The 12095-nt window shown below is 39.4% G+C and overlaps 1 protein-coding gene across 1 annotated transcript in view; it reads right to left on the bottom strand.

Moving 5' to 3' along the window:
* The window catches only part of ash1l (ash1 (absent, small, or homeotic)-like (Drosophila)), a 32035-nt gene that overhangs the window by 1877 nt on the left and 18063 nt on the right, over positions 1-12095 (bottom strand). Inside the window, exons 13-26 of the mRNA XM_056235369.1 lie at positions 11891-11999; positions 8154-8315; positions 7980-8050; positions 7607-7779; positions 7333-7485; positions 6793-6847; positions 4392-4524; positions 3840-4109; positions 3365-3451; positions 3075-3165; positions 2413-2551; positions 1514-1686; positions 1211-1377; positions 437-926 (exon numbers count right to left, since the gene is read on the bottom strand). Coding sequence (XP_056091344.1) covers positions 437-926; positions 1211-1377; positions 1514-1686; positions 2413-2551; positions 3075-3165; positions 3365-3451; positions 3840-4109; positions 4392-4524; positions 6793-6847; positions 7333-7485; positions 7607-7779; positions 7980-8050; positions 8154-8315; positions 11891-11999 — 2273 coding nt within the window. The remainder of the gene's footprint in view (positions 1-436; positions 927-1210; positions 1378-1513; positions 1687-2412; positions 2552-3074; positions 3166-3364; positions 3452-3839; positions 4110-4391; positions 4525-6792; positions 6848-7332; positions 7486-7606; positions 7780-7979; positions 8051-8153; positions 8316-11890; positions 12000-12095) is intronic.

Genomic DNA, 12095 nt, shown 5'->3' with positions numbered 1-12095 from the left:
TAACATTAACCTACTATTTGGCCGGCTCGCAAGCCCAAACAAGTGTGTGCGGCGTGCCTGTTGTTTTGTTTCCGGTCTAGCTAGATCCGCTTGCGCTTTGGTCGACGAAGCAACAAAACGTCCTCGCGCGGCGCAAGCCATTGAAATGAATGGGTTTAATAGCGCAGCGCCACGCATGCCGCGTCCTGTTGCAAAAGCATGTGAAAAAAACTACAAAGTAGTTTGCTAGGCCAAAAAGACCGTTAATCGCACGATAAAAAAATTAACGCCGTTAAAATGGGTTTTGCGTTAACGCCGTTAATAACGCGTTTAACTGACAGCCCTAATTATTTTACAACATAATCAAAAAGAATGAACAGATTTGTGTAAGCAAGAATGGAATTAGGTTGCAAGATACTGATGTGATGTAACTAAAGCCTAATATTCTCAGTCTTACCATTCTTGCTGGGCGCCCGATGCAGCAGATCGAGCAGAATCTTGTTCAATCGCTCTCTCTGCGCTTCCCTCCTTCCCAGGATTGATGGATGAAGAGGTGAAGAGGAGAGCGAGGCTGAGCATGGGGCGTCCAACACGTCCCGCCCTCCTCCTCCCCTTTCCCGAGAGCCCTCGTCCATGTCCCTCCTCTCTCCCCTCTCCTCACCCTCCTCTTCTTCCTCCACGTCTTCCTCCTCTCCACCAGTCCTCCTTTCCTGTGATGTGGATTGCTGGGGAACAGGGGTGCTGGAGTCCTCTTGAGAGGTCTCCACGTCTCCCTCCGCTCCTCTTCCTCCGCCCTCGTCCCCATCTCTCGAGTAGCCGGCAGACAGTCGGTCACATGATGCGCTGGGGGAGGGGTCTTCATCGCAGTTTGTTGCACCTTTGGGCCGCTCACTCTTCCAGGCAGAACGGCCGCCGTTCCTCTTGTAGTTATCCGGCACATAGTGAGGCTGTAGAAAGAGAGATAAATTCATGAAAAAGTAATGGAAGCACCTCGCCTACCTAAACTAGTTTAGATTGAAAAAATGACATGAGTTAAGTGGGGAAAATATAATAACTTTATTTGTCGTGCACTTTGATCTTTAAAACTTTGCAGACCTGTTACATTAACAAACAGGTATTTTACACACTGCATGAAAGGTAATATATTAGAAAAAGTATAATGGTCTTTAATGGTCCTAAAACATCCGTCTTCATTTTTTTCGTAAACATTTCTTCCCCCTCCACTACTCACAGAGAAGTCTCTCTTCGGCGCCAATCTTTTGGGGAAGTGGTTGAAAGCGAAGGGCTTGGTGCACACCGGGTATCGGTTGCGGTGGATCTTGTAGAACAGGTGTGCCGATTTATCCAGCCGGTAGTCGCAAATGTAAACGTCCTGTTCCTTTACCCCTTTCGGACGACCTGAATCCATTAGCAAGAGAAGCGGTCATTAGCATGCAAAGAGTGTGGTGTTTTCAGCATGGAGCATCTGGTTCAGTACATTTCTTGAATCTTACAGTTGATTTATTTAAAACGGTTGTACGTGTGAACGTCTCACCCTTGCAGTAAGTATACAGGTCCAACACACAGCACATCCCCACCACTGCCTCCAGTGGTATGATCTCATAGAGAGGCACTCGGAACAACTCGTTGTGATAGAAGCGGCGGGAAGGAGAGTGGTGTGTTTCATGGGGGCGGAAATAGTGATGACCAAAGGCAAACCTTTCACCTCTACAGAAAGAGAAAGAGAGTCCAGATCACATTTAAAGATATAGTTCCCCAAAAGATGAAAATTTATTCCAAACTCGTAAGACTGGTTCGTCTTCGGAACACAAATAAAGATATTTTTGATGAAATCGGAGAGCTTTCTGTCCCTCTATTGACAGCTAAGCAACTACCACTTTGACGCTTCGAAAGTTTATAAAGAGATCGTAAAACTGATCCATATGAATTGAGAGGTTTAGTCCAAATTTTCTGAAGAGGCTCGATCACTTTATATGATGAACAGATTGAATTTAGGCTTTTATTCACATATAAACATTTATCAACTCACATATCAGTTGTGGTAGAAGTTGTGGTTCATTTGAAGTGCAAGAACCAATGAGGTTCATTCTCGTGTTACACAGCGCATTTGAACATGTGTCAAGCAGGTTCGGTTGAGCTTCTGTTTTATGTTCACTGATCAATGTTTATATGCGAGTAAAAGCCAATCAGTTCATCAGATAAAGCGATCAAGTCTCTTCAGAAAATTTGGACTAAACCTCTCAATTCATATGGGTTAGTTTTACGATCTCTTTCTGAACTTTTTGAAGCGTCAAAGTGGTAGTTGCATAGATGGTTAATGGAGAGAGAAATCTCTCAGATTTCATTTTTAAAATAACTTCATTTGTGTTTAAGGTGTCCAAATAAAGAACTGAATCAGAAAGTTTTCAATAGTGGGAGTGTGGGAAATCTCACTTTTCATTTTTCCAGAGTTTCTCGATACGGAAGATGTCCAGTTTGTCTCTGTTGATATGAGACAGGAGACGGTATGATTGACGCACCGGCTGGCCTTCTTGTGTGCGTCTGCTGTCCCGCATGAGGTACACACAGTCACCTACGACAGCCACACGCAAACATAAATACATATATTGTATCCTTACAAATATAAAATCCAAACAGAACATAATTTCAACACATTTGAACAAAAATACCGTTAAAAAAACGGTAAGATTTAAATGTTTTTGAAATAAAGTCTCTTACGCTCACCAAGGCTACATTTATTTGATAAAAAATACAGTAAAATATTTTGAAATATTATTACAATTTAAAAGAACTGTTCTCTATTTGAATACATTTCAAAATGTCGTTTATTCCTGTGATGGCAAAGCTGAACTTTCAGCAGCCATGATCCCATGTTCCACGTGGAAACCCTGATACATTTTTTCAGGATTCTCTGATGAATAGAAAGTTCAAAATGAACAGCATTTATTTGAAATAGAAATCTTTTGCAACACTGTCTTATACTGTAACTTTCGATCAAATGAATGTGTCCTTGCTGAATAAAAGTATTCATTTCTTTTTTTTCTTTTAAGAAAAATAACAATACACACATTTCACAAACACACACACACACATACCCTGATGCAATAGTAAGTCATCACGCAGCAGGCATATATAATAGATGGATCCTGATTGGGCATAGCTGGGTTGGGGCACCATTGGGACTTCCTGTTGCAGCAATGAAAGGAAATGCATAAAAGACTAAATAAAAATCCTTTCAAAAGTTCAGAACTTCCTGAATGACAGAGGAGATCCTAATCTTAAAGTGACCTTTAAAATGTTGTGATAAGAGAGCATATGGCTGTTCTAAACACAGTCAGAGAGGAAGAATGAATTGTAAGGTTACACAGACTGAAAGGTCACATACCCTGTCCACTGGACGAGGGTCACACAGCTCACAGAGATAATGCTCCACTTCTGCCTCCAAACGCATGCAATCACAATGCTGCCACACCTGACAGACAGAAACACAGAACATACATATTACAGGCGGTTTAAAATCCATACACAACACATTACATGAACAATATGAATAATGATAGAATAATGAATAGTTAAATAGCTTACAGTTGTTATTGGTAACTAAAACTACTAAAAAACTAAAAGTATTTTTTGGTAATACAATAAAATAAAATAATGTGATGTTTCCAAACTTTTGACATGCACTGTACTTATAAGTTTGTTTTTGAAAGAAATCTATTGTAACATTATAAATGTCTTCACTGTCACTTTTGATCAATTGAATGCATCCTTGATGAGTAAGCACAAATGGCGTGGGATGAGTTGCACACTAAATTTTAAAACTTATGTTTATGGGTTTGTTGAAAAATATGAGCACATACCATGCACTTCTCACACTGGATCATGAGCCCTTCGTCCTTGTACATGCCACAGATGCAGCGGATCACATCATCGTCTTTGTCGTGGCTGCCCCCTCCGTCATGGTGATTGTGGGCGTGGTCTCTCTCCAGCGAATCAGAGCTGTCGGCCTCACTGGCCGTCTCGCCCACAATCTCATCAATCTGGACAGCAGCCTCATGCCGCGCGCCATAGTACGCCTTCCGCAGCCGGCACACGTCACGACCCACAGCAGACTTCCGCCCATAATATTTCTGTTGAGAAGAAGAAGAGATTAAGGAAAGTGCTGTAGAATAAGCCAGAGAAGATTCTTTAAAGAGTTTTTTTTTTTCTTTTCACGTTTTTCTAATGAGGATAAAATTACAGAGTGCATCTTAAAACTCTTTTGTCCAAATAACTTATTTATTCATTATACTTGAGTACTTATAATGAATAAAAATCATTGTAATTAATATAATTATATCATATTGATTTACATTATAGACTACAGTAATCATATTTGTGAGTAAGAAAAGAGCCTGAGAAGTGTAACTAACCTCAGCATTGCGAAACACTTTGAGCATGTCCGCATCAAATGCCTCGACGGTTTTGTAGTGTCCAGTGAGGATCTGCTTCTCTATGGTACTGAGATCTAGTGGATCGGTGACCTTCTCATAGTACTGTATGTTTCTGTAGACACACATGAACACGGTACAAAAAGTATTGCCATGAAGGATGATGACATTATAGTGACCGTAAGACTGTTCTCACTGCAGTTATTAAATCACCAGGCTTTCATAAGAACCATGTCTGCAGGTCTCTGACAACGAAGGCAATGTTCAGACTGTCAGACCGAATACAATTTTTGTGCATAACCGATTGGAATCTGATCATACTAAAATAAAAGATCCCACATGAAATGCGAGTTTTGAAATGCGAGTTTCCGGCTACATTCATATGTGGTTTGAAATCCTAAATCCGTTTCAGTCTGATGCTCTTATCGGATTTCGTATGTTTACGTAAAACGTAAACATGTCAGACGTTGTTATAGGAAACATGCTGAAAGTCGCTGCAGAAACGAGGTTGTGTTGATGCAAAGTGCCGGTTGAGTAGAAAGTTGCAATATAACGGAGACATGTTTTGAGACCGACGGAGACGTTATAAAGCTGCACATACCAGCCTCCTACAATTCTGCCGCTGCCTCATAAGAGTGACATAGTAGCCCAGCACGGCGGCTACATATTGTCATATTGTAACAGTGTTTCCTCTTGGATTTTTTCCAGCCGTGGTGGCAGGCCCATTTCGCCAGGGGGAGGGGGCATGGCCCATGAGTGATATTCCCATTGGCCACGCCCCCTTATCCCAGGTGTTTAAACCTCCCCTAAGCATTATAACATGAAAGGCGCCAATAAGAGCGGCAAAGCGATTATGCGCATCCCGTGCGCAGAATGATGCACTCGAAGCAACGCGAAGTCACAGCGTGCAGCGCTTCGCATAGAAAAGTTCAAAGCACAAGCGAAGAGATTATATCTATCTATGCTTAATGTATTGTATCTATGCAACAGTTTATTGAGCCTTTTCTTTTAACGGTTTTAAATTTCAGTTAACTTACAGTGTGCATGAAGAACAATTCATAGTGCTCTCTACTCCAGTGCTGTAATCTAACAGACACCCGGGAGAAAGGAATATGATTTAGAAAGCGCTATAAACTCCAGCAAGATAAAGTAATTTTATGCAAACTATAGACCTTCATCTACAAATAAAGTATAATAATGGGAACATTGATCTTGAAGAGAGTGTTGTCGTGTTACTGTCGTAACCGAACGTGACGTGCTGTTTGAATGCTGAATGGAGAATGACTGAGGAGAGATGAGTTTCCATTAACTTTAACTTAACGACTTAAATATACATTTTTACCTCACATTATGCTATTGAATGACTTTAGAAGTCTTGGAATATAGTGCGAAAACTTTATGGTGCTTTCCAATGTTTTGTATGCCTTTAGTGGGGCTTAACAATAACACATACAATATCGGACCGAGAAGCTGCAGCCGTGGCGGGATGATTTTAGGTGTGGCGGCCCGCCACGGCAGAATGAATGTAGCGGAAACACTGTGTAAATAAGACAACATTTGTATTGCAAACCCTTCCACGTTGCTGTTGTTGTTTTTGGTGTATCCCAATCAACGCAACAATACATCAGGATCTGCAACGTTCGGCTCTGAACAGTTAATAATTTAGATCAGATTCCAGTCGGACGCACAAATAATCGGATTTGGACTGACAGTGTGAACATAGCCTAAAGGCCCTGATATACTCATGGCGAAGTTCATTTTCGTTCTTGGCTTAGGGGTAAAAAGAAGTTTGAAATGCGCAAGCTGTGGTTTACTGTTAGCGAACATCCCGCTGCCACCCACACTGCTGAGAGCGGTGTTTAGATGAATTTGTAAATATGTGCTACTCGCTTAACTTTCAGGTTCAATAACACAATAAACATGCATAACAGCAGTGAGAAAACAGTCAATTTCTACTATAAGGCAGCTCTCCAGCTCTTATTCGTGACGTCTGACCTCGACAAACTGGACAGAAGAAATGAACCGGAGAAAAGTTCCACATAAAATAAGGCAGAGCCTCAGAGCACACCTAGCTATTACATCATCGCCATGGACCAATGGTAGTATGAAGGTGTTTAACAGCCGATCATATACTTTTACGGAAAGTTCACTTCGGAAAGCAGTTTCGAACTCCCAAAATGAACTCCAAACTAACTTTGTTTTGGCCTGATTTTGTTTCGAAAAGATGTCACACCAGTTCGTTCTTCAAGTTCACTTGAAGTATATCAGGGCCTTAAGCCTCTGTCTGCAGACCATTTAATACCAAATAAATAGCACCAAATAACTACAAAGTACATATTAATGTTGTAAAAAATCTGTATTAAGAACATAATATTGTTCTCACCTCTTCCTAGAAGGCAGGTTAAGCAGCGGAGCAGCAAGAGTCTGACCAGATGAATCTTCAAAGTACAAGAAAGCAAGTGATTATGTGAATGTGTAAGTGCAAACAGGTTTTCATGACACTGAAGCAATAAAACAAAAATGCACTAAGATTAAATTGAAATTAGATTCAACATTCTAGATGAAATCAAAAGTAAAGCCTCTTGCAGAATCGCATACCTCACTAATTGAATTTTGCATAACTAAATCATTTAAAATGATATTTCCATCAGAACAAATAACTAACGAGTGTCAGCGGTTAGTAATAAGTTCACAACTGATTACAGTCCAGTCAACCAAACTGAGAAACTACAGATGTGAAAAGCATGTCAAACTCAGTGTAACTCCATTATGCCACGATTACGACTTTGGTTCTTGCTTTGCATAATGAAAATGATTATGCAGTAATTAAAGCGACTGCCAACAATAAGATCAATAGCATAAACTGCAGGTTTTTATGGGTTTATGTGTGATGGTATGTCTGAATGAATGAGTGTCTGTTTACCCTTGTAGCTTGTGATCATGTCACAGATCTCTTTGAAGATGTGTGCCAGGCGTGCAGTGCGTGTAACTTCCGTGTTCTCCTCGGCTGCCGCAAGTCTGCGTGTCCGAACAGAGCGTGACGTCTGCAGTGCTGAGAACTGAGTCAGGAATACATCTGGAAAAAAAGAAACAAACAATGTTAATCATGATTTACTAACTGTCTGAATAATCAAAGCAATACATGACAAACTTGCATGCATAATATTAGTCAGCTGGCATGCATATTATTCACACACCTGACTTGATGTTGCCGTCATCGCGGATGACTCCTCCCCAGCGTGTGTAAAGAGACAGGCTGCTGTTCTCCCTCTCTCGCTCTCTCTCTCCCTCTCGCTTCAGAAGTTCCTGTTTCTCCCGCATCTTCTCCCAATTCCGCAGCAGGAACACTCGATGTTTCAGCACAAAGTTCCTGAATTAAACAAGAAATCAGTGGAGGATGTCTGGGCCTTTACTATGAGAGATTAGGCATTTATAACAGGTCATTTGCAAGTTGAAGTACAAAATTACTGAAATAAAAATAAAGATAAATAGAAATATATTTTAAAAAACTAAATGACTTTTGTTGGTACAAAAACGTCAATGCATTAGACTTGTGTGAGGGGATCCTACCTCTCTCTGTTTGACATGGGCTTCATTAAAAGGTGTTGGTAAAACTTGCTGCTGTCACTGGACTCTTCCTCCTTAGGTCAAACAGAAGAAAAGAGTTTTGCCTTAGGACTATGCTGTACTAGTAGCTATTGCAGCCAATAGAACTGCATCGTTATTGAATTAACTGTCTCATACCCGCTTCTTCAGTGAGTGTTTGGACTTGCGTTTCTCTTTCAGTCTCCCAAGCCTTCGGGCTCCGCCCCCTGATCCGCCCCCTTTCCCAGGCAGCCCATTGATTCGCTGGCTCTTCCCGCCAATGATGCCACGGCAACCCTCTGAGCCACACTTGCAGGCTTGCTGCATAGCAACAAGAGCAGAGAAACATTATCATTTGGCAAGCAAGAAAAAAATGTGGTCACAAATCACACATATCAAAATAAACATCAAAAATGTGAGATTTAAATAAAGAGAGTAAGATTCCACTAAAAAGTAAATAAATGTAAACTATCTGAAGTGACATGTCCACAACAACAACCTTATTAATGTGAAATACATATTAAATTAATACAAATGATAGAAGCTTAAGAAAAATTAAAGGCAACTACGTAAATACTTTAAATGCCTTGTAATGCCAATTGTATGGTCTTGTTGTGAATAACTGTAACTATAGTTACAATATATTATAATATTTTTTTCACCTTTAGAAAGTATAATGCATTAAAACTCATGACAAATGACTAATTCAGATGCAACAAGAAATATTCAAATATTATAATGCACTTTGGCTTTGGTTACAAATATATATGAAAAGATATAATGCATTATAACATACAATATGAATACCGTCGCAATGCATTACATTTAAAGGCTTTAAGTAAAGTGTTAACAAAATAAAAATATTATATATAATCAGGGCTTGACATTAACACCCGGCAACCCGCCAAATGCAGGAGGATTTCAGTGGTGTGTAACGCAGTCACTCCTACTAGACACTTTGGCGGGTTAATATATTATAATATATACATTTTTCAATTGTAGTCTTTTAAAAGGGCATCTAAAATAATAAACTAAGTGCAATGTAGTGTTGTCAAAAATACAGATTTTTCTATAAATATATCTGAAATATCTGAAACGATTCCAATACTCATTTTCCACAGAATAGATTCGCTATACCACCTGCACTTTCTCGATCTCTCATCTCTCCGACAATGAATTGACACACAAACCCACTTCCCCTCATTCATTTTTATTTTCTCTGGATGAATATTATTGGTGTTACAGGGCTTGAATTTCGCCGTGGGATTGGGCTTATTGCCGTTCTTGGAGAGTATTCACGTGAACACCGTTAGATATGTTTTAAGTGAACGTAAACAACAATTGAGAAAGAAAACACATGTGTAACAGTATAATGGATCTGTGCGTCAGGTCTTAAAATGACAGCAGCCTAATATACCTGCTGCCAAATTATGAGATAATATTAAACATATCTATATCAGGGTGTCTACAGATATAAACAAGTTAAATTTAAGACTTTTTAAGACCTTTTTAATGCCACTTTGAATGAAATTTAAGACCAAACCTGTGATGGAAATACACATTATATTACATACGTATATGCAATATTTAATGTTTAACCTAAGTCAGTGAAGTAATTTAATATTAACTACTAGTTTATTGAACTAAAATCAATGTTACATTTGCAATCGTGAGAATATTCAGCAAAATAGCTCCCGTAATGTTATGTTACTTAACTATTATCATATGTAAATAAAAATAAACATTTTGAATTTTTACCTCAGTATGTTTCTTCTGTGATTTTTTTTATATGTGCGGTTATGCTCGTTTGTTTTGATTTCTCACTATAAACTCTCTCACAGACACGGGCGAGTCTCAACAGCACTACCAGAAATACATTATCATTATCAATCGCTGTTTATGTAATAAAATCATAATCATTCTTGCGATTCGATGCTTCACTGGTTATTTGACGGACATTGGGTCCGTCAGACTGGAGAAATTTTAGCGGTAATGTGACCAGAAATATTTAAGGCCCATCGAATCTGAATTTAACACATTTTAATACTTTTTAAGGCCTTTTATTAGGAAAACTTCATTTAAGACATTTTAAGACTTTTTAAGGACCCGCAGTTTTGGCAGTATATGGCAGTTTTTCCCCATGGTATCAATGTCAAAATTGTGGCCAGTGAAAATGCTGTGGCTAGTAACTTTGGAAAATCACTAGCCACAGTGGCTGGTGAGCAAAAAAGTTAAATGCCAAGCCCTGTATATAATGTAGGGATGAGTCGCGATCTTCGAATAGTCGAATAGTCGAACTGCGTTCGAAATTCGATCATATAATTGCTTATTCGAATATCGTTATATTTAAGCGCAATTCCAATGTGACACATAATTGACGGCGCGCCTACTGTCACAGATCGCGCAGCAGGGTATTTTCCTGTCAGGGACACAAGGTGTCACTAACATGAATGAAACCCCCTCCTGCGCGATCTAGGATACCAGTGTTTTATACATAGTGTAAACAAACAACAGAAGAAGAGCATTGTCGTGACCGTTAACTCTGCGCCCAACAGAGGTGGGTAGTAGACTAACCTTTACTGTCTATGGTAGTAACCGTCTATGGTAGTAACAAAGAAGGCTACATTTACTTCACTACGTTGGGCGACGTTCCTCTCGTTACTTTATTTTAATGCAGTACATGTTGTTAAATGCGTAGTTTATTCCAAGCGCGCTGTGTCTTTTTTATGGGCATGAGCGATGCTCCATTCACAAATGAATCACTCTTTTGAGTCGATTCTGTTGAAAGACTTCATCAAACAAGTTGGCAGATCTGTCTAAATCGGTTCGCGAATCAGTTTGAATGATCTGTTCAGTTCCTCGCGCACTGAATCGTCTGAAGCGCTTTCAATTCACACTCGACACGGAGTCGTAACAGGAAGATTTAAGAGCATCAAGAGCGTTGGATGAAGTGGCCGATCTACAGTCTAGTCTAGTGAAAGCAAATCTGCAAATGCATCATATTTTTGCCAGCGATGAAGATCTAGTAGTTGAACATCTTCGTATGATGTCTGTGAATGAATGATTCCACAGGACAATACATTCTAGTTCATTTCATTCAGGTAATACATTTTACAACCAAACAGATTATTACTCGACGATAGCACTACAAGTATGATGACATTATCCGTTTTTTGGACATATAAATTTATAGGCTACATTAAATAAGCTACCATTGTCCACAGTTTATGAAATGAACACCCGCCATCCCGCGGTAATGTGTGTGTATTGCGCAGTGGCATCACACGAATAGTTTTGATTGAAACTAATTTGTTTAAAAAGTAGGCTTTTGCAGTAACAAGGCAGGTTTGCATAAAATCATTATGACATTATTTTTTTTATCTAACGAGCATCTGGTTTGGCGATGCAAAAACGGACTGTCGTGCTTATTGTTTTTTTCTTCTATGTTAACTAACTTACCGGTATGTTAAAAAAACGACGAAAACATGTTAACTGTTCGAATAATAAACAGTTTGTTTGATGACAATCGCTAAAGATGAAATTGGCCTCCCTTTCTGTCATTGTGAGTGTGCGGAATTTTGTTGTTGTTGTTTTTTTCCATTTTCGAACGATAATCGACTTTTGCTCCTCGATTTTCGAATGTCATTTTTGGCAGAAATTCACATCCCTAATATAATGTATTATATATAGTGTTATTTGGAGTCCCAACCCTTCTAGATTCTGTGGCTGGCAAAATCAGGTGGCTATGAGTGACTGAATCAGCACCAGCGATCTGGACGAATTAAGTACAAGCATCCGCAACAAAACACAGCTGCGTGTTCATGTGTATGTACATGCTTCAGACAGGCATGTTCCTGAAATGCGGGACACGGGTGACTGTAACTCTTTTAACATACCTGTTCTTCCATGTTGAAGGAGTGGAAGTTGTAGTCATATGTCAGTTCTATTCCGCTGTTGATGTCTTTCAGAGCAAACAGACCAATACGGTACACTCCATTCACCGACCTGAGAGAAAGATACAGATTCATGATTTAAACTCAACATTCAACCTCAGTCAAGATTCTAAGCACTTATGAAGCAAATAGTTTCAGCTCTAACAAT

Source organism: Rhinichthys klamathensis, unplaced genomic scaffold (assembly GCF_029890125.1).
Source record: "Rhinichthys klamathensis goyatoka isolate OS25496 unplaced genomic scaffold, OSU_Roscu_1.1 h1tg000420l_1, whole genome shotgun sequence".
NCBI classification, from domain to species: Eukaryota; Metazoa; Chordata; class Actinopteri; order Cypriniformes; family Leuciscidae; genus Rhinichthys; species Rhinichthys klamathensis.
The sequence above is the reverse complement of the archived record's forward strand: the minus strand, read 5'-3'. Positions and strand labels throughout refer to the sequence as shown.